The sequence below is a fragment of the Leopardus geoffroyi genome, chromosome A3 (genome assembly GCF_018350155.1).
Source record: "Leopardus geoffroyi isolate Oge1 chromosome A3, O.geoffroyi_Oge1_pat1.0, whole genome shotgun sequence".
Classification (NCBI taxonomy): domain Eukaryota; kingdom Metazoa; phylum Chordata; class Mammalia; order Carnivora; family Felidae; genus Leopardus; species Leopardus geoffroyi.
Genome location: NC_059336.1, coordinates 55,038,427 through 55,062,784, shown reverse-complemented (window position 1 = coordinate 55,062,784; position 24,358 = coordinate 55,038,427). Strand labels below are relative to the sequence as shown.

At 49.0% G+C, this 24,358-nt stretch overlaps 1 protein-coding gene across 3 annotated transcripts in view; it reads right to left on the bottom strand.

Moving 5' to 3' along the window:
* FHL2 (four and a half LIM domains 2) overlaps positions 1-24,358 on the bottom strand; it is a 67,375-nt gene that overhangs the window by 6,931 nt on the left and 36,086 nt on the right. For 2 of the 3 annotated variants that reach the window (XM_045445549.1, XM_045445552.1), the window contains exons 2-4: positions 16,160-16,339; positions 7,603-7,777; positions 1,749-1,918 (exon numbers count right to left, since the gene is read on the bottom strand). In XM_045445549.1, coding sequence (XP_045301505.1) covers positions 1,749-1,918; positions 7,603-7,777; positions 16,160-16,318 — 504 coding nt within the window. In that variant the 5' untranslated portion in view covers positions 16,319-16,339. Of the gene's footprint in view, positions 1-1,748; positions 1,919-7,602; positions 7,778-16,159; positions 16,340-16,448; positions 17,469-24,358 lie in introns of those variants that run through there. The other variant, XM_045445551.1, reaches the window with a different exon arrangement.

Sequence of the window (24,358 nt, the reverse complement as noted above, 5' to 3'; positions counted from 1 at the left end):
GCTCTGTGCTGACAGCTCAGAGCCTGGAGCCTACTTTGGATTCTGTGTCTCCCTCTCTCTCTGTCCCTCTCCCACTCGTGCTCTGTCTCTCTCAAAAATAAATAAACATTAAAATTTTTTTTTTTTTTTTTTAAATTTCATCGTTGGAACAGGACTTATGCAAAGTATACTCTGTTGCAAGGTATCTATGTGAATGCAGAAGGCATGTGTGTATGTAAGAGGTTTGCTCAGGATGAAACACACATCCTTCTCCTCTCTGCGCCTGGACTCCAGGTCCCATGCCCCCACCCCACATCCCCACGCGGCTAGCTCTGACATGCTCAGCACAGGGTCACTCTCTCAGAGCGCCCCTCCCTCAACACCAGCCTGGCTCCCACCCCTCAGGTTAGCTCATGTCCTCCCAGTACACACTCTGTTAAACTCTGTTCTCCTCCAAAGCCCACTTGGCAGTAAGTACTCGAATATTTGCCGCTGGACTGCATCTCCCCCCCCCCCCCCCGGGCCCTGGTAGCCTTGGGTGCCTACTTCACTACAGGAGTGATGGATGTTTCTGGCATGAATGCTGTCATGTGTCCTGATGAACACACACAGGGCCGTGCTGCCCAGAGGATGTGTTACCATCACTTCCGCAACGAAACGTGGCAATGAAGGTTGGGAGGAAAAGAGGGGAAGAAAAGCAAATCACATGAACTTTCCTTCGCTCTTGGTGGGAAAGAGCAAACCAAACAAAAAAGGGAGAGAGTGGAGAAGCAGCTTCCTGAAATAAACACGGGAATGAGAGTTCCAGCTAAGGAGGAAGGAATAAACAGTAGATAAATAGTATAACCAGAAGAGCGGAAATCAGGAGACGTGGAATTTAAAGTGGTAATAAAAAAAAAAAAAAACCAAAAAAAAAAAAAAAACCAAACCAGGACAGAAATAAGACCTTAGGAAATGAGAAAGAAAGGCTGAATGGGAGTTAGAAATACTGCGCCCTTTGAAAAGTGCCGCAGGGGCGCCTGGGTGGCTCAGTCGGTTAAGCGGCTGACTTCAGCTCAGGTCATGATCTCGCGGTCCGTGAGTTTGAGCCCCGCGTCGGGCTCTGGGCTAATGGCTCAGAGCCTGCAGCCTGCTTCCGATTCTGTGTCTCCCTCTCTCTCTGCCCCTCCCCCGTTCATGCTCTGTCTCTCTCTGTCTCAAAAATAAATAAAACGTTAAAAAAAAAAATTAAAAAAAAAAAAAAAAAGAAAAAGAAAAAGAAAAGTGCCGCAGGCGGAGACCAGGCTGGGCCCCCAAAGGCCCAACAGCAGAGTTGGTAAAGGGGCCGGAGCCAAAGAGGGTCTGCAAGCGCTCGGGGCACAGCTTTCCTCCGTTTCTCACATCCCTCCCTCCCTCCCACTAGGGTTATTAGCAGCTGGTTTCTTGTCTACCGGTGGAAAGGGAGCATATCAGGACAGCTCTGGGACAGTAAGTTTTCCTCCCCTTTAATATGAAGCCATAAACGGGGGCAAATTTTGGACAATGCTGTCGGAGGGAGGCGACCAGGATTTTTCTCTCAGGTCACAGGGGCACTCATGTCCTTGAAAGAAGAACCGGGACGGGGGTCCGTCCAGCAGGTAAAATGCACATGCGCTCGTGAGGATTTTGCAAGACTCTTGTGCCATTCCAGTCTTACAGGTGTCTGTCTGTCCGGGGAGGGAGGACTCCCAGCCAGGGGCCGTGGGGGCAGACCGAATGGAGCGCGCAAGGTCCGAGGGAGCATGAGATACCTTTTTACACTGAACACACTGCAAGGCATACTGTTTCTCGTAGCAGGGCACACAGAAGTTCTGGTTGTCCTTAGGGATGAAGCTCTTGGTGCCAATTGGCTGCTGGCAGCGATGGCAGATGAAGCAGGTCTCGTGCCAGCTGCTGTCCTTGTACTCCATCTTGCGTGTACCTGTCATGAGAATCCAGAAGAAGCAGCAAAGAGCAGAGTTGACAACATGACCAGCTCGGGGCCCCTACGATCTGCATTGAGAACCTGCCACCATCTGGCTTTGGGGCTGTAGGAAGTCACTTCAGCTCTCAGAGGCTCGCCTCTTAAGTGGGAATGTTTTGGAGAGGGCGGGGACTTTGTCTTTTGGTTCACTGCCATACACCCCACTTCTAGAACAGTCTCTGTGCATACTTGGGATTTATTTGTCCAGCAGGGTGGTTATGAACATTAACTGGAACAAGTATTTGTCTCTGTCTCTCAGCACTGCATAACAGAAAGAGAAATCTGGCATAGCTCAGACCAATCCCGGATGGAGTGAGATTCCCAGAGCCCGGGGCCCCGTGAACGAACACCCTTCGGCTCTCCAACGGGATGGAAATTGGTGGGGTGTAAATGAACCTAGAGTCTCAAGTCTGATTCAGTGAGGAGCCTCCACGTCGCTCACTTTATGTGACCTGCTGTGTAAATAAACCAAGCTGTGATGTGTCGTAGCGGTTTTATGCACTGCACTGAGCGCTATCATTAAAAGCCAAACGTAACACTCATACGTTCCATTTAGCGATTTTCTGATCTTATCTTGTGACATCCCATTTCTTTTCGAATGGCTGTTATCATTTGATAGGTTTACGTGATTTCTTCGAGTAGATTAAGAAGTCTAGAGAACGGAAATGCTGTTTGGCTCACCCCCCCCCCCCCACACCACCAAGCTGGATTCATAGCCAAATGTTCGGTATTTGTTGACTGACGTTTCCCCGTACTTTTCCCAGAAAATAAAAGAGCGTGTGTTTACAGAAAGAGATGATTCAAGACAGATTGTATGCAAGAGCCCTTTGCATGCAGCAGAAGGTAAGTTTTGGGGGGGACAGGAGGGTAGGGGGTGAAAAAAAGAAAAGGGCTCCAAATATCGGAGCTAGCGCCCGGGGCCAGTGCGCTACGTAGGGCCTGCGCGCACAGTCTCAGCCACCCCCATTTAACAATTGAAGGTTTACTGGAGCACAGCCACACCTATTCATTTATTTCAATTGTCTACGGATGCTTCATCCTACAATGGCAGAAAGGAGCTGTGACAAAGTGTGGGCTTCAAGGCCCCAAGTATTTGATTCATTCTGGTAACCTGTTGGCCAACCCATGGGCTCACTGAAAGTTTGCAGTTGTAGAAGGAAGGGCGCATAAGTTGCACTTCAACGTGGGATCAGAGCATGGCGGGGCGGGGGGGGCGGTGGTTAGGCTGGGAGCAGGACTGCCAGCTTTGAACCAGGATGGCCGCATGCTGGCATCAGGCAGGCAGCGTAACTCGGGCATCTAGAAACTCGCCTTTAGCCTAAGTCCAAAGATAATATGGGCGAGATGACAGGCTAAGGGTTTGTGTTTTGGTTGCTTCCAAGGTTGACAAAGAGATGTCCGTATCTCCAGGAATTAGGATATATGCAGAAAACCGTTGCAAGATTATTTTATTAGATGTCATTTTTGGGTCACTGTCTCAGCTTCCTGTACTTCCCAGACAGGACATTTGGGCACTAACTCCCACAGAGTATATAAAATATTCAGGGTAAGTACAGGCGCTGGAAGGTGGGGATGTGTGTGAGGGAATTCATGGAGGGGTACATAATGATCTTCAAAGCTATGGAACCCAATCACAGGGTGATGAACCCTGAAACAAGGAAAATGACATTCAGTGACTGAATTTCAGGTAAAAATAGAAGAATTATGATATAAATCTGGAATGATTTTCCTTGTCTCCAGGGGCTTATTTTTCCACGTATATTTTTGCCACTTGCTCTTTTTTTAAATGTTTTTTAAAAATGTTTTTAAGTTTTGAGAGAGAGAAAGAGAGAGAGAGAGAGCGTGTGTGTAAGCTGGAGAGGAGCAGAGTGCTGTCAGCACAAAGCCCGATAGGAGGCTTGAACCCACGAACTGAGAGACCATGGCCTGAGCCAAAGCCGGACGCTCAGCCGACTGACCCACTCAGGTGCCCCTGCCACTTGCTCCTTTAATCTCTGACCTTCCCTCTGGTTAAACAGCTAAAATACCAAAGGATTTTTATCAATGAATACATGGCAGTCAGATGATCACTAAAGACCACAAGCAAGACCGTGTAAGTGCCTTCTCGGCGTGTTCCAGAATAACCGTCTTATATCAACACCGGCCTCAGGGAATTGTCTTGTCTCTAGGCGGAAAGCTGGTGGGCACTCGAGGCCCAATTGGGACAGTGGGTGCGTATCCGAGAGGTACCAATTATTTACTGCAGTCACACCTGTATAGCTTGTTGTACAACATGGCCAGCAGGTGGCAGCAAACTTCCTTCTTTCTGACAATGCCCAGCTTCTCCGGCAGATGCCAAGTACACGGTCTTGGTCTTGACCAAGGGGTGTTTGTTTGTTGTTGTTGTTGTTTTCCTGATTCAAATAAACAAGTGAGGAACCAGAAACTTGGTGAAGGGTTGGCAACAGTTGAGAGGCTGCTCAGAGGATTCTGCAGAATCCTCTGCGAACAGAGGCTCGCTGTGGTTTGTGACAGACTCTAGTTTCCTGACTACTTTGGGAAGTTAACTTTTGTCAGGGTTGTGGCCAGTAGGCGGGTTTGTCAGTTAGTACCCGCCTCTTGTTCTGTGTATCTAAGGTCGTTGCAAAAGCTACGCTGATGATCTGTACTCCTAGTCATCTTGATTTGGTAGCCCTTTAAAAAATGGAACCAAAGCAAGGAAGGTCGTGCTATGATCTAGCGCTTTTCTTCTGTTTCTTTTCCCTTTCCTTTTCTTTTTTCTTTCTTTTCTCTTTCCTTTCCTTTTCCTTTCTTTTCTTTATCTCCTTTTCCCTCTCCCTCCCCTCCCCTCTTCCCTTACCACTCCCCCCCTCCCCCACCACCCTTTCAACCAAGCTTTTTCCAGACACTCTGACTTTGGTGCTGAGTCCACTTCCTCTGCCAGAAGTGCCCTTTTCTGACTTCTCCAGGGGTGAAACTCAGCTCATCCTTCAAGAGTACTCACATGCGACATCCCCGGGGCCCCTTCCTGATTCCTCTGCTCTGGGTCCACCATAGCCGGTAGGAGCCAGGCTTCTCTAGTGAAGTCTCGGTGAGGGGCAATGATCAGTGGAAAGTCAAAGCCAGCAAACAGCCAACCAAATCTGTCGGTTTCTAGGTTTTCCCTGAGAACCGATGGTTCAGGGAAGGAGCGCCGAAGTGAGGGGGAAGCCGGGACAGACATACGGTGGTGGCATAAAACAGTATCTGCAGGGCTGGTTTTGAATTTAAAGTGCAGGCGGGGGCGGGGAGACCAAGGCTCCCCCAGCTCCAAGTGGCTAAGGCCACACAGCTACTGTGCAGCAAAGCAAAGACCCTCAGGCCTGCTAGAGCTTGGACTAAACCTAGTTGATTTGGACATGATCCCAACACGTCTGTTTTGCTCTCCTTCTGGGGAGGCTGTGAGCACCTCCGTTCTGTGAAGGTTCATCCTGTGTGTCCTCTGTGACTCTACCTTCTGAATTAACCACGATTGCCAAAGCAGAAGGAAGTCAGTGATCGTCCATACCCGTGACCTCAGGTCAGCTCTGCTGTACGTGGGCTTTGGTTTTCATTCCATGGCCCCCACGTTGGGCCCCTGTCCCACAGCTGCAGCATGGACGCACCTCTGTAAGAGGCCTTGCTCTGGGGGTTTTGTTCCTTGTAAGAGCATGGAGTCAGTTATCGTGGAGATGTATTAGCCAGAGAAATGTAGTAGCCAGGAGAAACCATCTCGTGCCCTCGCCTTTTATTTCTTATCCAATATATCTTCCTAAAATTATACTTCCTGCCCATCAGTCTCCGGCTCAAAACTCTTCAGTATCTCTTCACTGCCACAAACAAAGCAAACCAAAAAGAAAAAGAAAACTCTGGGGCATGGCAAGCAGTTTTCTGCTAAAGAGTCAAGAGTCTGGCTCTAAATGACCTCGGGAACCCTAATTCCCATTACATGTCAGCAGGAATCCAGCTGCCGTGTGAAATACTGTGACTCAGCAGGCTACCCTGGGCTTTAAAACTTACAGGCACCTGGGTGGCTCAGTCGGTTAAGTGTCTGACTTCAGCTCAGGTCATGATCTCACGGTTTGTGGGTTCGAGCCCCACGTTGGGCTCTGTGCTGACAGCTCAGAGCCTGGAGCCTGTTTCAGATTCTGTCTCTGGCTCTCTCTGCCCCTCCCCTGCTTATGCTCCGTCTTTCTGTCTCTAAAATAAATAAACACTAAAAAAATTTGTATTTAAATTAACGTCAACCTCCTGATGCAACCAGCCCGAAACTCTCAAGCTCCATTCGTTTCGCACGTCTTGTCTGGGGTTCATGAATACAGCGGGTTTTAAAAATCACTTTGAAGGGGACTTGGTGCTTTCTTCTATTTATTACGGTCTGGACCTCAACTCCTTCAAAACTGCACCTGAAAGTTTCACATATTTGACGTCCCTCTAAAAAACCTCAACTAACAAACCAAACCTCAAGTTCTTAAGTGATTGTTGTTGAAATGAATCCAGCTTACAAATACGAACCATAAAATACTTCAGGCATCACAACAGTTGATAAATTACGAAAATTCCCATTGTATTCAACTGTACGCTTCAGGGGCGCCTCGGGGGCTCAGTCAGTTAAGTGTCCAACTTCGGCTCAGGTCACGATCTCACGGTTTGTGGGTTCGAAGCCCCACGTCAGGCTCTGTGCTGACAGCTCAGAGCCTGGAGCCTGCTTCGGATTCTGTGTCTCCTTCTCTCTTTGCCTCTCCCCTCCTTGTGCTCTCTCAGAAAAATATTTTTAAAAATTGTACACTTCAATTTAGTCTTTTGTGGTTTTTTAAATTATTTATTTATTTATTTATTTATTTATTACTATTACTTTAATGTTTATTTATTTTCAAGAGAGACAGAAAGCAGAGTGTGAGCAAGGGTGGGGAGGGGCAGAGAGAGGCAGAGAGAGGGAGACACAGAATTCGAAGCAGGCTCCAGGCTCTGAGCTGTCAGCACAGAGCCTGACAATGGGGGTCGAACTCACAAACCGCGTGTTCACTCAGTTTTTTAAAAATGAAAGACCCACAGGGGCGCCTGGGTGGCGCAGTCGGTTAAGCGTCCGACTTCAGCCAGGTCACGATCTCGCGGTCCGTGAGTTCGAGCCCCGCGTCGGGCTCTGGGCTGATGGCTCAGAGCCTGGAGCCTGTTTCCGATTCTGTGTCTCCCTCTCTCTCTGCCCCTCCCTCGTTCATGCTCTGTCTCTCTCTGTCCCAAAAATAAATAAAAACGTTGAAAAAAAAAATTTAAAAAATGAAAGACCCACAAAACAAAACAGACCAACTTGCCCCAAGAAACTTCCCCCAAGGGACACAGTCCCACCTCCCCCATCACAGACAAGCCACCTCACTACTCCTCTGACACCCGACCCAGCTGGGGTCAAGTCTGGGTCTGTTGAAAACGAATGTCTGTGTGTGTAGGACACAAAGTCCAGGAGGACAGGGGGCTCACTGCTTTGCGAGCACCCGGCCCCTGGCCCAGCCCCTGGCGCACAGCGGGGCACCATACCCATTGCTGCAATGACCAGATTCGGACAAATTCAGCCAGTGGAAGGGCAAAAAAGGGCATGCCTGCTCTGAGGCATGGCGAGGGAGGAGGAGGGTGGAGGGCGCGCTCCTGACCTGGCATGATGGTCTCCTTGCATTCCTGGCACTTGGACGAGTACTGGTGGGAGTAGCAGTCCATGCAGAGCAGCTGGTCCTCCTTGGCAGCGAAGGGCTTGTCCACCAGCGAGCTCTTGCACCGCGAGCAGTGGAAACAGGCCTCATGCCAGTGTCGGTCCTTGTAGGACAAGTCCTGCAGACCCAGAGCATGAGACAGTGAGAGGGCCGGAGCGGCCACGGCTGCTCTGCCTGACCCACGGCACGGGGCAGTCGTGCAAATCCTGGGGGCAGACGGGGGCTGAAGCCTGTGGGCGTTCCTGGATCGTGACCCTGCTGGTGAAAATGAGGAAGGCTGGGCTTTCAGAGCAACTATTTAGATGTGTGTGTGTATGTGTGTGTGTGTGTGTGTGAGAGAGAGTGTGTGAAAGAGATGCTTCCCCAAAACAAATGGATTCCCCCTCAATATTGTCTGTAAGAAAGTGAAACACAAAACATACGACTCGTCACTGCTTCTCACTGACAACTGGTGAGAGAAACAGAGCGCAGCCCTCAGCTCTGAGGGAGCCCAGCAAAACCAAGTGTGACAGCAGGGTCACTGGGACACCTGGCTGGACAGAGAAGCCTGGATGTAGGGAACTTCAGAAAGACAGCCACGAGGACAGGGCTCTGGTGTCACTTGGTGGGAAGCAGGTTGGGAGAGAGTTCTGGAACAGGTGGCACGGGCTGAGTGTGGACAACCCATGGACAGCAGGGAGGTGGGCATAGGGGGTCGGAGAAGGACTTCTGGGCAGAGACAGAGCATGAGCACAGCTGAGGTGTGAGTGAGAAGGGTCCTTGGCTGGAGGGACAGCCCAGGGCACCAGGCAGGAAGGTTCAAATCCAGGTCGGGACAGGAGGGCCCTTTAATGTCTGCACAGAAGACTACCCTGAAGGCAGTGGAGGGGGCATGAGCTGTTTAAACAGGGGCGTGAAAGGCGAAGACGATGTGGGACATGTGGTGGGGGACGTACGGGGGGACAGGAAGGAGACCTCACAGAAGGCACCGCAGAGAATCAGGCCGGCTGAGGCTGTGCACGAGAGTGGGACACACAGTCGGGAACAGACGGCAGGGGTTACTAAGAAGTCAGAATCCACGCTTTCTAGCAAAGGCTGAAAAGGAGAAATGAATCCAGGAGAGAACATCGTGTGGTCTCTGTGCTGCTCCTGACCTCACCTGAGGAATCCTAAGTAATCTCATACTTTTTTTTTTTTAAGTTTGTATTCATTTATTTGAGAGAGACAAAGACAGCATGCATTGGGGAGGGGCACAGAGAGGGAGAGAGAGAATCCCAAGCAGGTTCTGAGCTGTCAGCACAGAGCCCGACGCGGGGCTCGAACGCACGAAAGCGAGATCACGACCCGAGCCAAAGTCGGATGCTCAACTGACTGAGCCACCCAGACGCTGAAAGAGTTGGGAGGTTTTAAATCATGCTATCATTGTGATAATGCTACAGAATACATGCATTGAACTTTTTTGTTGTCGTTATGGAAAACAGTGTTGGCATAAAGAATTGAAAGCAGGAACTTGTAGACATGGATGCATCCAAAGCAGCATTGTCCACAGTCACCCAAAAGGTGGGAGAAACCCAAGTGTCCATCAACAGATCAACGGCTAAGAAGAATGTGGTACATGCATACGATGGAATATTATCCAGCCTCAAAAAGGAAGGAGACTTTGACAACAAGCTATCACGTGGAGGACCCCTGAGGACATTACGCTCAGCGAAATAAGCCAGGCGTGAAAGGACAAGTCCTGTACGACTCCACTGAGACGAGGTACCTAGGAGTCAAATGCGCAGAACAGAAAGTAGAGCGGTGGCTGCCAGGGGCTGGGGGAGGAGGGACGGGGAGTTAGTGTTTCACGGGGAACAGAGTTTCGGTTTTGCAGGATGAAGAGTCCCAGAGGCTGGCTGCACAACAACGTGAAGCCTCGTTGAACTGCACAACAACGTGAAGCCACTTACTGAACTGCGTGCTTCAACAGGGCGAAGCTGGCGTATTTTATGCTAGGTGTATTTTACCACAGTTAGAGCGATCGGTTTGGACTATTCTGTAGCAGGTGGAAAAGCCTTTTCAGATGTTAGGTGGGTGCCCCCTGTGCAGGCCAGTCACCTCAGAAAGGACTGCCGTCGTGGAAAAGCTGGAAGCGTTTTCCGTGCTCCGTGAATCGCCCACCGCCTGGCTGAGAAGCCCCGGGGAGGTCTCGAGGGCAGAAGGGAGGCCATCCCAGGCCTGCTTCCCGGAAGGTGGCCCAGTGGGGCTGGGGGCTGCCCTGCCCAGGGCATCCAGGGCACACACACAGCGCCTACACAGCTCATTAGTGCAATGAAAAGGAAAGGAAACATGGGTTCAAGGAAACTTGCCTTTGGGGACCGATCTTCAAACACACTGAGGGAGGGACCTCTATGGGCGACACTGTGAGAGCAAAGCCACCAGATGTCACCACGGTCTCCAGCCCGCTTAGTGAGTACCCAGATGGGAGGAAAGAGCAGCGGAGTGGTCAACGTGCACGGACAGTCGTGGGAAAAGCTGCTTTAAATGTGCTTGGGGCTCCGAAGCACCGCAGAAGCCCAGTTTTCCTACGGTTAACCTGAAAACACACGTGCAACATGAGAGCTACGCGTTGGCAGATGTTAGGCACTAGAAAGTGTTCCTCCACATTTGAGGTACCGTCCACGTGACTTTAGCAGACCTTACGCATCAATGCAAGACTTCCTGACCTTCCAAAGCCCAGCTGCCAACCTTTCACACCTCTGCACCCTGGCCCTTGCCTTGCCTTGCCTCACAAGGCCCTGCCCCTCCTCTCCAACTGGGAGAACCCTGTTCCCTATAAAGCCCAGCTCACACGCCACCTGCTCTGAGCTGCCCCGGCCCAAGGCAAGCCATGGGCCACCCCAGCTAACATGCTTGTGTTGACATCTTCTTCAAACTCCTGCATGGAAACCCTTATCTAAGTCATTAGGCTATCAGGTTTCCCTGTAATTCTCTTTCCTGGGCTCTTGGCTTGTGTTCTCTTTGGAAGTCTGAGTTAAGCTAATAAATTCATGTCACAGCTTCCTCTTGGACTCACTTCTTAAGAAAGCCCACAATACATAGGAAGCGAGGAAAGACTTTATGGCAAGAGGAAGGTAACTGAACACTGCCAGCTTTGCCTTCCGAGGGCACGGTGAGGCTTCTGGCCAAGACAAATTTCTCCTCTCGGTGTGGGGTAGGAGTTTAGGCACAGGAGTCCCTGGAGCTGAGAGCTGGGCCAGAAAATACCACCAGAAGTACAAGAGGCTATTATAAGGGCCACAACCCTGTGCCTGGACCTGAGCTTCATGTCGTGTTCTAAATCCTTCTCTCAAAGCTTTGGTACCTGGAGGCCCTTCTCATTTCTCGCGTTCACAGCTCCAAAGAGATGGTGCGTTTTCATTCTTAGGACTGAGCTCGTCCATCTAGCTTAATCCTGCTATGTATCTTAAGTACACCACGTGGTCCCCAAAGGACACCGTTTAGATGCTGGAGGCACAAGGTTAAGAAGTATAGACTCACTGACTGACGTTCAAGAAGCTCAAAATGTCCTAGAAATATGCTGGTTTTAAAGTCCCCTAGAGAGAGAAGGACAAGGAAAGAAAGACCGGAAGAAGGAAAGAAAGAATCTTTTACACGTCCCAGGAAAAATACCATGGCTAACCTTGTGCTCACAGAAATGTCATCAATTGCAGTAATGTGTTGATAAACAATGTGAGATTAGGACCCAACACTTCCTTTCAGCTTTTATATTTTTCCATTTCAGAAACATTCCCGATATGGGAAGTGCTGCTCGCGTGACGCCGAACGTGCCTTGTTGAGATGCCAGCTGAGCCAGGGGGACGACCAGGTGGCCAAGAGGGGCCCTCGTCCCCTCGGCTGACTGGAGGTGACCCTGGGCAGCAGGGGCTGGCGCCACCCCTCCATCACGTTCCACCTGTGCCGGGACTGGTTCAGATGAAGATCTCCCAAAGCCACCGCTCCTCAAATCCACCAGATTTCATGTGGTAGGTGGGTGCTCACAATCCTTCACACTCTGCACTTTGAAAAGGCATTCTATGCTTTGCGACTGTCGGGGCATCCTGTTTCCAACTGGATGTTCCTTCCAATACTTAAGAACAGAAGTCCTGAAGAACGGATGATGGCAGAAAGGACAGCACTCGATCTACGTGGCCCTATATCAGGTGTCCCAACCATGGTAACTAAATTCCCGTGACAGTCGCCAGGCCGGCAGCCCCGTCTTCAGACGTGGAAACAGAACCCTGTAGGCGGCATAACTTACCCACGTCTCAGCAAGTCTGGCTCAAGACCCACCCTGGTGGGGGCCGACTCACTGCCAAATGCCCTGTGCCTTTGGTGGCGTGCCTTGCAGGTGCCCCTTTGGTTTTCCAGGGCCCCGTGTTACCCACATGGCTAGCCTCATTCCCGCGTCTAGTGATCCTGCGTAGTGAGTGGATCGGCACTCACTTCCCCTTAGAGACACGGTTTTCTCTTACAGGAGGATGTCTAAACAAATAGACATATTTTCAGTGCCCATTACAAACCCTGTGAACAAATTACATGGAAACTCTAAAAAGATGATTCACTCACTAAGCACTTAAAAGTCACCTCAACAAATAAAAAATAGTGCCGGGTGGGGGAGTTGGACTGTGAGGACGTGTCTGGAACGTGTCTGGAATAGTAGCCTTTCCCATGACGGCCCAGAAAGGTGGGCAGGAGAGGCCTGCGTCCTGCTCCAGGGCAGGACAGGTGTTTCCACTGTAATCTCATGCCTCCTACACCAGCCAGGGTCAGGAGCCTTCTAAAAGTGTACCAGAGACATCTAGATCTCACTGGAGGGGTAAGAGCCTCTGTCTCCCCCTTCAGTCCCCTGACTGCTTTCTATCAAAGGATCCCAGCGATTTTCTGTTCCTTAAGAACTTTCTAGATGTTTGCTGAGAAACTTACAGTTTGGTGGGTGGACTTGGGCCTGATTATCAGTTTGATGTTTCCCACTTCATTACTAGGAAGCTTAAAGTGTGCTCTAGAAACACACCGAGCCAGGCATACGGCCCAGAGTTTGTTCGCTGCACGGTACTAGCAGCCACCTCTGAAGTCAGGGGCCCTGCCTACGTTGTCCTTCGTTTCTTGAGTTTTTGAAGCCCAGAGCATAAGTGGACCCGTCCAAGACTATCTGTAATCAGGCTAAGACATTTTTTGCTAGTAACCACAGATGTCCAAGAAAAATTTCAGGAACAGGGTCATTCAGAGGATCACGACATTTTATTTGCATTGCCTGTTCTCAACTATTCCACTGGTCGTGAAGTGAACGGTTTTTACCCTTTGCGAGCACATCTCCTCGGAGTAACTAAGCAGAAATAACTCAGTACAACTGAGTAACCACACCGAAGTGTTTTCACACGTATGTGAGCTGACTATGAAACCTCGCGCTGTGGTCTCATCTATGTCATATAAAAGTCACTCAGTACCCACAAAATGAGCCTAAGTCCCATTGGTGTGCCAATATCTGAAATCTGTACCCCCACGCATGTCCTTCAAAGGAGGTAGGCGGGGCTCGTGGTGCCCCTGCTCTTTTAAGAAAAGAGAATGGTCACCAGGACTGTCGGCTCAATTGCTCGATCAAGCCTGCCAAGATTTTTGGCTTTACTCCCTCAAATAACAGGAATGTTTTTCCTATCATTGCTTCCTCCACAAAGTCAACTACATAATTCCTTCTGAAAGTCAAGCAAACCATTCCAAATATTCAGGAGCCCCAAACGGCCAAGGCAAACTTCGGGAAAGAATCTCTTTTTCTTCCAAAATGTAGAAAAACCACATGGCTCAACTCCACGTGTAGTAAACCATGAATCTGGGTTGAAAAGTTCAGCGTGATTAACTCCTGGCTTTGCAGCAGTCTTGTTGATTTTGGCCCCATGTGGGGGATTCTTGTTTATTTGCTCATCAAGTATGTGCCGAAGGGTAGCCAGTTGGAAGGGTCTTTCCATTCAATCGTATTGGGAAAAAATGGGAAGCGCCCTTAGTTTCTCCTTCAGCCGCCAGTCAAGGGTGACTAGTCCCAAACATCCAAAACATTTCCTCTAAACTACGGTTGTTCTTTGTCAGAAGAATGGCTGAACCTCTCACCTACTGAAGCCTCTTCCAGGTTACATTTTTATTTTTATTTATTTAAAACAAAAATTTTTTTTTTAACGTTTACTTATTTTTGAGACAGAGAGAGACAGAACATGAACGGGGGAGGGTCAGAGAGAGAGAGAGAGGGAGACACAGAATCTGAAACAGGCTCCAGGCTCTGAGCTGTCAGCACAGAGCCCGACGCGGGGCTCGAACTCACGGACCGCGCGATCATGACCTGAGCCGAAGTCGGCCGCTCAACCGACCGAGTCACCCAGGCACCCCCCAGGTTACATTTTTATAGGAGAATCATTTTTGTCTTCTGCCTCTCGGTTCTTCCTCAGACCAGACATTTTTAGTGATGTTTCTATAATGGAGATGGAGCAAGAGAGAGAGAGCGCGAAGCTTCCAAGGGTGGCGTGGAAGAAACGTGTTGCAGAAAGAATAGGGAAGTAGTCAGATGGAGTTTATAAGACCATCCGCTGCTCTTTGGAGTGCTGAGGCTTCGTATCCACAGACCGCAGTAACCCCATGAAACTGGCACCTGTTTCATCGGCAATTCATAAAGGGCAAGACGGGCACAGAGGGGCAAGTAATCAGCCCAAGCTCACACAGCTAGCGAGACACAGAGTGAGGACGAGGACAGGGCCATTTGGTGTCTGAGCTTTGATGCTTGGCCCAGTAAATAGAAGAACAGGGACTAAGAGCCCTCTAAGAACCCACTAGGGACCGTGAGACCTACATCAGTCGACATTACAGACAGGACGGTGTCTAGCTTTTGGGACTAGCAAGATCAGCCACTTTTCTCTGCTCGCAGCAGCCCCGCCTCTCTGCACGTTGGGAAGTTTACACAGGACTACTGCTGAGTTTGGTTTCTTTCACTCTTGGCAGGCCTTGCCTGTTCTGTAGCCAAAAGATACATGGCTGTGGCCTGGTTTCAGGTGGCCTGGGCTGCCCACTGGGCCCGCTTGGGGCAAAGGCTTCGCTCCATACACGATGGAAGTTATTCCCCAACTGTCACCAAATACCCAGCAACAGAAAGTGACGGTGCAGCGCTCTGCTTCCTGCCTTTCCTAGAAATGATGTAATCAAGGGAAGAAATGTAAGGAACAGGGGCACCTGGGGGGGGGGGTCTGTTAAGCAGCCGACTCTCGATTTCAGCTCAGGTCACGATCTCGCGGTTTGTGGTTTCGAGCCCCGCGTCAAGCCCCGCACCAGGCTCCGTGCTGATGGTGCGCAGCCTGCTTGGGATTCTCTCTCCCCCTCTCTTTCTGTCCCTCCCCCACTCGTGCTCACATGCTCTCTCTTTCTCAAAATAAAGAAATAAAAACTTAAAACAAAAGTAACATATGAAACACGGACTGTGTTAGAACCGTCCAGCTGCAGACACTGCCTAACCTAATGAGGCAGCAGCTACGTATCGATATTCATGACCACAGAGGAGAGTGCCAAATTCCCTAAAGCGTATAAGGGAAGAGAGCAGAATAGAGACACCAAAATGCCATGAATTGCTTTGAAGTCCACGAAGCTGGGAATTCCTCTGGAGCTGCCCCAAGGGACCCCATTTTGTACCAATTCTGTGACTCTCAGGATGACAGTCACTTAAAGTCTTGTCAAGTGTGTTTTGGCCACCGTTTAGCAGGTGAAGATATCAGAGGTCTTAGAGACACGGGTGGACCTCCAGGGGCGTTTCTGGGTGGTCCAGGTTGGACTACAGATATGCTGAGAAGCACGGGCTAGGGTTCTGGACACTCAATCCCACGCAATCAGCACAAATGACCGGTAACCTCTGTTGAACCTGCTTTCCCACCCACAGTGGGAAAGCTGGTAATTCCTTAAGCATGAGCTTTTTCTCTTGAGAAAGAATCGGTACAAATCCTGCTCTTCTCCCACTAGGAAGAAAAGAGCCCCTAATGGTCCAATGAATGTAGTGCTTTATGTGCCCATTTATCTGGGAATCAGCTCCAATTCACTCATGTGCACATGCATTCATCAAATATTTACTGAGCAGCACCGACTGCTTCTGAATCAGCACGGGACAAACATGAGTAAGAGAGCACTGCCTTCCAGACAGTGACAGTGCTGGGAGGTGGGGGGAGGGGGGTGGTTAGATCAGGACACCACCAGCCAGAATGTAAGAGGTGTGCTCAGGACCCTTAGCATAAATGGCCCGGAAATGCACCAACCAGTGCTATGGAATTAGGAGTGGGCACAGACCAGCCAGAGGGAGGAGGCTCGGAGAGGCTTCTTGGAGGGGACAAGCCCATCAGAGGGGGCTCAAGAGACGGAATTTCAATAGGCCCCATGGGTCCGGGCTTCAGCACACACCACACAGAGAGGCCCGTGGTTTCGGGGGAGCACAGAGGGATCCAGGAGTGCTCGGCGCTGCCCGGGGCAGGGGGAGCAGGGGTACCTTGCAGTCACAGCCGATGGGCTTCCCACACTCCTCGCAAGTGCTGGCGTAGAGAGCCTCAAAGCACCCAATGCAGTAGGGGCTCTCCTCCCTCAGGATGTACTTCTTGCCAAAGAGAGATTCTTCACAGTGGTGGCAGTCAAAGCGCTCCGTCATCATGACGCCCGGCTTTTCAACGACCTATCAGGAAGAGAAAATACAGGTTCCTGTGAGCACACTCCCGATGCCTTCCTGCTGTCATCTTTAGCCAAGGGATGGGATCCCCGCTGGGCAAAGGACTAGAACTCACCCTTTCAAAGGTTGGAATTTTCAGTAATACTTAAAAAAAAAAAAATTAGTTTGGGGGCCGTTTTGTTGCTTGAACGCATTTCACTGCCTTAAACATCCCCTCTCTCGTTGACTGTGTCACAAAAAGCTTTGTCAATTTTGGACACAGAGCTCTCATCCGGGCAGGGCTCGGTCTATGCTTCAAACGTGTGACGCAGCCTCACATCTTCCCTTTCTCCCTGCCCCCAAAATAGAAAGGCCGAGATAGAAACAATATGTTCATTTCTATAAAAAGATTTTCCATGAGCTCCCCTTTATCATGCATAAATTTGAAGAGTAAGAAACCAGTGCCCAGAGGGAGGGGCCTCAGGAGTTGGTAAACCTGAGAGGCCAAAAGAGCATTACCCTTGACCTTGAAAAGACATTGGGAAGCAAAACCTGCCCTTGCACTAGAGAAACTGCCATACGTCCCTGGGGACGAGTCACTTCTTCCCTATGAAAAGATAACCCTTCCGAGGCCCAGGTAATCCAGACAACAGGATAAAGGGGAAGGCCGGCTTCCAAGAACAGAGATTATCACACAGTGGGAAATGCAGTGACTGCGGTCAATGGCTTTCCAGGCAACACCTCGCGCCTTTCAGAGAGGAACAAGAATGCATCTCTGTGCCAGTCACTCTGCATTTTTTCCAGGGTGAGCATAGAGTGTGCACAGGCAGAAGGGGACGAGGAGGGGAGGAGGACGGCAGGACGAGCTTCTCAGCTCACCTCATGTGCTGTTCCCCTACGAACATGTTAGAGCTGCCCCCCAAAACAAGCCACTATGGGTGTACTTGGGACAAGACGTGCCTCTGGGGCGTTAACAACACAGACTCGGTCTTCTTCGGTATTTTCTCAAGTGGCAATATGTAATTTGCTCAGTGTGCACAGTTTTACAAATTGTTAAACAGGTAGACTGACGACTGTAACTCTGAGCCATGTTTCGCGAACTGTAATTACACTGGGATCGATGTCCAGGGCTTTCAAACCATCTTAAGAGTGAAATTCGGGAATAATAGCCTGTGGTGCAAAAAAAATATCGCTGCCTGGTTTATGATCATGGCAAATTTGATAGCGTTTATTAATTTTGTGCTCTTGTATGTCCAAGGTCCTGACAACAATAAGCAAAGAACTAAACCTCCTTCAAGCACCCGTACTTGGTTATTTCTGTGTTTATAGAACAATGTTTTTCCAAGAGCGTTAAACGCACAGCTGGACACATGTGGCAGGATTCGGCCTTCTAAACGGCTCTTCCCGGAGTTAAAGAAAACATTGTCTGGATATTCTTGTGATAACATTACAATACGAAGCTCTTGTGCACTTGAATTATTCTTCTGAAACCCAATGTATAAATATCCTTTGTGCTCAGGCCATCTCGGGTTGCGGCAGCTATGTTGGCTGAAGACTCAATGCTTTCCTGTAATTCCTTAGTTATTGGCTCTTGAAAGTGGCAATTGTTTATATCATCATAATTGGGAGCTGTGTTTCCAACATTTATATTTTTCCAATAAACATCGCCGTGTACCTGCGGAACCAGAGGCGGCCTGCCTATTCTTCTCACAAAAATGTAAGAATAAGGATTTGAGAGCTTGAAATAAGAATAATGAAAGGAGACAGAACGATAAACTGTACAATTTTAAAAGATGGAAACACATCTCGAGAGGATCTACAACAACGGCCTCATTTTACGGATGGAGGAAACCAGGGCCCAGGAATATTAATGAGAAAAGAGGATTCACATGAGCTTTCCCCAAAAGTTAGAAAGTTAGAGAAAAGCCATCCAAGTTAGAAAACAACAAACTCCCAGTCTAAATCAAAAAGTGGTTCCACGTGGGTTCGGACAAAGCACAGATGGTGCGAGGGAAAGGATGCAGACAGCACCAGCCGCTTCTCCAGAGACCTTTCCTATGTTCTCGAGCCAGTGAAGGGGGTGAATTTCCTTCAAGGTAATGATCATGATGCTGTTCAGGTACCTGCCACATGTGCCTTCTACCTCCTCCAGTTCCACGGGCCTGGGACAGAAATCATCTATGGGAGTAAACTCTAAGAACTGGTAGGGCTCCCCATCTGCCCAAAGTATGACGGAGGCTCTCCAGAGACAGATGTCATCGGCACTGACACCTACTCCCAGCAGGACTAGAGTAGTAGCGACCACCTGCTCAGAGGGTCCAAATGGGATTCTCATGATGGTGGATCTCTCTCCCACCTTGTTCCTTATCTTCCCTCAGAAGTCACTGCAATTTTAAGGATCAGGAGAGCACTTCTGTCAAACCAATGGGTTTAGGTGTAAAATGAACACCCATCACTGTTGAGGAGCAGAGAAAGGTACACTTGATCTGAGATGGTCCTCTTGAGGGTTCCCAGAGAATTATGTGAAGCACAGACCCTGAGAGTCAAAGTAAGTTGCTCATAAGCTAATGAGAAAACAGAGAGCTTCCCTGCTTTTTTTATTTTATTATTATCTTTTTAAATTTTGGATACAGAAAAAGAGAGAGAGAAAGCAAGTGGGGGAGAGGGGCAGAGAGAGAGAGAGAGAGAGAGAATCTCAAGCAAGCTTCACATTCAGTGCAGAGCCTGACATGGGGCTTGATCCCATGACCTTAGGATCATGACGAAATCAAGAGTCAGACGCTCAACCAACTGAGCCACCCAGGCGCCCCCAAAGAGCTTCTCTTCTATCACAGAGTATTTAATACCGATTTTCCCTTAATTAACTGCTACCAAATAGAATATTCTTTTTCCTTTTCTTTCCTTTCCTCTCCTCTCCTTTCCTTTCCATCCTTTCTTTCTATGGCGTGGACGAGTGGGAGAGGGGCAGAGAGTAAGGGAGAGAGAATCCCACGCAGACTCCGTGCTGTCAGAGCAGAGCCTGATTCGGGGCTCAAACTGAGAAACGGTGAAATCATGCATGACCTGAGCCGATATCAAGAATCAGATGCTCAACTGACTGAGCCACTCAGGTGCCCCGGACAACATTCTTTTTTAAAAAGTGTGTATTTAAAGTTACACTATCAATCTTAAGCTTCTTTTTAATGAAAAAAAAAAAAAAAAAAAAAACAAACCATATATCTATCGTCCTGCATTAGAAGGTTCCCGTAACTTTGTATTTTTAAATCTATAGAACACCTGATTATTCATTCCAGAGGCGTCAGTGGAGCTGGAACTGTGTGTCAGAGGCTGTGGAAAGTGCTGGAGATACAAAGATGAATATGATACAGGCCCTCCCTGAAAGAACGCGTAGTCTAGTGTGGAAAACAGATACACAGGTGTTCCTTGAAAAACGCGGGGGTTGGGGCACCAACCCCTGAGCAGTCAAAAATCCATGTGTAACTTTTGATGTCCCCCCAAACCTAACTACTAATAGCCCACTGTTCACTAGAAGCCGTGCCAATAACACAAACAGTTGCTTCACACGTATTTTGTATGTTATATGTATTAAATACCGTGTTCCTACAATGAAATAGGCTAGAGAAAAGAAAATGTCACTTAGAAAATCATAAGGAAAAGAAAATACATTTACTGTAATGTACTGCGTTTACTGGGACAAAAAAAAATCGGTGTACAAGTGGACCCGTGCAGTTCAAACCCCTATTGTTTAACAGTCAACTGTGCATCAGATGATAAAGCTCCATGCTCAGGGCAGTGATGGAGAGACACAATGAGGGTCCTCTGGGAGGGCAGGAGAGGCTTCCCAGACATGTCTCTCTCCTTGTGCTGGAGAAGGATAAGCCAGGTGAAGACTGCAGGCCAGAGGGCGGAGGGCAGAGGAGTGATAAGGAGCAGGGTAGGGTATTTGTAGAGGAAGCTGTAAAGGTAGTCAAAGTTCAAAGACAGGAGGGCCTCTACTCTTGACCGTGAACTTGGCTTTGCCCTGTAGGCAACGGGTAATAGGAGGCCCAGCTGAGAGTTCACCACGTAAAGGCCCGACTTTGCCAAGTGGGGGTGAGGAAGATGAAACTGAGGGGCAGTGACTCCTTAGAAAGTTTCCAGGGTGTTGGGGTCTCCTTCCGAGTCATTTCTTCAAATAAAAATAGGACACCCCGGTTCTGTAAGGATTGTTTTTCCCCCAACCTCCTCGTGTACCATGGCTTCTCCCCTCTGAACCTGCGCGTCCCCCTGACGGGTTAGACTGGGTTCCCGGACATTACCTGGGACACAGAAGTACTGAAAGGTGAGCGGCAGGGTGCAAGGACGTACCTGAACACAGGGTGTGGCTGCTGACTTGCTGTTACATTGAACCTGGAGTTCTCATCCCTTCCCAGGGGGAAGCCGTTCTCTGAGGTCATTCCCCCTCCAGCTCAGAACGAGCCGGGCATTTGAAAAAGCTGGCTGGCAGGGTACAGGCGTGGCTCCAGGCCCAGCTAACTGCACTGGGTGAGGTGAGCCCCGGGCACCGGGTTCTCAGCGTCTCCCCCGAGGGCCAGCTTTCGGGCAGGTATAAAATGAAAGGCTCCGAGTGCACTGGAGCCGTGATGCACAGTCCCTAGGCTTAGGGGGTCCTGGTGGTTTGGTCGGTTAAGCGTCTGACTCGATTTTGGCCCAGGTCATGATCTCACAGTTCGTGAGTTCGAGCTCCACATCGGGCTCCGCAAGGACGGCATGAGGCCTGCTTGGGATTTTCTCTCTCCCTCTCTCTCTGCCCCTCCCCCGCTTGCGCTCATGCTCTCTCTCTCTAAATAAATGAACTTCAAGTCCACAGGCTTATATAGGTGGGTTATTTTTATCTTTGCAGATTTATTTAATTTTATTTAATTAAAAAAAATTTTTTTAATGTTTATTTTTGACAGAGAGAGAGAGAGAGAGAGAGAGAGAGAGAGAGAGAGAGACAGGGCATGAGTGGGGGAGGGGCAGAGAGAGAGGGAGACACAGAATCTGAAACAAGCTCCAGGCTCTGAGCTGTCAGCACAGAGCCCGACGTGGGGCTGGAACTCACAGACTGCGAGATCATGACCTGAGCCGAAGTCGGACGCTCAACCGACTGAGCCACCCAGGTGCCCCTATCTTTGCAGATTTAAAAACCATGAAGCAAAGTTTGAGAGCGGGGGTATCAGAGCTGGGAACACAGAAGAGAAACACAGAAAAGGGGAGAAAGAACGGAGGATAAACAAGGTAGAAAAGACACAAGGACATTAAAAGCAAGAAGTTCATGCCTTTTTTTTTTTTTTTTTTAACCAGAGAAATGTCTTGGGAATAGAGGGAGGTGGCTGGCAGGCTGGCCAGATGCCTGGCCTGGCCTTCCCAGAGGGAGGCTGGGTGGGCCACAGAAGCTTGCCTAAAAAAGCCGGGTTTGCAAAAGAGGTCGCCCTTAGGCATTGTCTTCCAAGTTCCATTGATTCAGCTACCGACTCGGAACGACCCCTGAGGTGCCATTTTCCTCTTCCCCTGGAGACCCAAGTATTTCTCTGCATTAGCCCTGGTTTGCAAGACTTCTCTAACAGTCATTCCTAAAAAATGAAATATCTGCAATATTCCCCAATCCTTCTCACAACACTGAGCAGCAGTGCCCGTAAGTCAGTCCCTGCTGAAACCGTGTCCATCTTTAAATGACCCAGGCTGGAAAATTCCATTGCTTGTCAACAGTCAAACAGAACTTTTTGCAGAGAATTCAGAAAATCAGTCTGTTGCATGTGGGCTCTGCCTGCTTAACATTCTCTCTCCCTCTGTCCCTATCCCCCACTTGCTCTCTCTCTCTCTAAAATTAAAAAAAAATTTTTTTTTAATACAATGCTTTCACGACACTACGTGACATTGTGATCACCTGTGTCCCTCACCAAACCGTAAGTGCTGTGAAGGCAGGCATACTGCTGTGGCCTCGCCAGCAGGTGACAAACACAGGGTCAGGTACTTCTAAAGACTTGTGGAATGACTGAAGAAATGGATGGAGAGTACAAATACGTGGGCCAAAATCGACAGTGAAAACGAGGAACGTGTTATGTGAACGATCCGCGTTGCATACCAAACCCAAAATGTAATGCGGTTTGGCATCTGATGCCGTGAAAATTTCCTAACGTCACTGACCCTGAGCTTCATTCCTCCTCCTCTGTCTCTGGCCTCTTTCCCCCCTTCCAGATAAACTGCTGCTTCCACAGCAGGCAGAATTTTCCCTACTGGGTTTGGATTCTACATCCATGTGTACACACAGCTGCACAGCCCGGGAGAGGCCTGGTGGGGTCAAGAAGCAAAAACCAGCCAGCTTGGACGCTTCCAAGCATCTCTGCAAAGAACGTGCTAGACACCCTGCCACAGGTTCCAGATATCAGGGAAAGGTGCTGGATGTTCTGCACAGACACATATACACATCCAAGGGCCTCGTCCAAGGGCACAGGCTCTCATACCTGGAACTGCAGCCAGAGAACATTCTGCACCAGCTTGCTTTCCTATGGACAGAAGTATTGACACACAGGGCACCTGGGTGTCTCAGTCAGTTAAGTGTCCGACTCTTGATTTCAGCTCAGGTCAGGATCTCACAGTTCCTGGGTTCGAGCCCTGCATCAGGCTCTGTGCTGACAGCACGGAGCCTGCTTGGGATTCTCTCTCTGCTCCTCCCCCTGCTCACGTGCTCTCTCAAAATACATAAAAAAAAAAAAGTAGTATCGACACACAGACATGGCTCACTTCTAACACTGTTTATAAAACGCGTCTAGCTGAACTGTTTCTTTTCCATCAAAATTCTGGTGGACGAGAGCAAGGTGCAAGTTCAAAGAGTTTGCTATTAGAAAGAATATAATTATGTATTTAGAATCAATGTGAAATCGATTTTTAGATGGTTGGTAAGGTGTAAGATTGACAAGGTCTACCACTATGGGATATACGTACCGATTAATTTAATGAGCCTTTATCAAGTATGTGGGCCGGGCTCAGGGATGTTTTATAATTTGGTTATAGAAACTAGTAACTTTCAAAAACTTAAAATCTTGATTCGTCTCTGATGGTTTTACGAAAGGTTTTGTGTGAGAGACAATGCTTGACTCAGGTAAACCACGGTCTTCCAGGTTACCTTTGGAATACTGAATAATAGAACGAAATGGGAAAATAATAAATGCCCAGTGTTTGACCTTAAGTCCATGATACAAGAACGGTAATACTGCTTTGATGTCCTACGGACTTTTAAATCCACTCGATAAGAATGTATTAAGTAACCATTATTCTCCACGTACTGTTTTAGGCACTGGGAGACTGCGATAGAACATACGATCTCTTAAAGAGTTCCAGAATAGATCTAGCTCCAAAGAATTCAAATCACTTTCAGGATACTAGCTTGTAATTTAATCTCAAAACACATCAGTTCAGTCAACGGGAGACAAGCATAATTATGGCAGGCTGCCTCAGGCTCATAAATCACCCCAGGGTGGGGCTTCAGGGGAGGCCCCACCTTATAGTTCTACCACCACCTTCCTGGGAACATGGAAACACATTATTTATGCTTTGTTCCCACAGGAACAAAATGAGATCCGCTCACTCTCTCTCATCAGTCTACCCCAGTCTCCAAAAGGCAGCTCATTGTGTACTTTCTGCCTGCCCGGCCTTCCATCTGCTATGAGCCCCTACCAGCCTCTTTCTATAGCGAACCCCACCGCCCATGACGCCCATGGCCTTTTCCTTCTCCCAGTCCTTTTCCTTCATGGTGTTTCTTCAGCACACTGCGTGGGGATCCTGTCAGGCCAGGCTGGCACAGCTCCTGCGACTCTGTCCACAGGCTGGCCAATTCTCATTATTCCAAAAGCTGTATCAACGAACCCAGATGGACCCATTTTCTTTTTGACTAGAAACCTAAATATGTCCAGATGTCAAGGATGCCCTGTGATTATTCGTTTTATTTACCCACAAAAAACAGGGAAGCCACCTCTCTTACTGTCACAGGCATCACTTGTCTCACTTAGTAGCATCAGCCTAAAC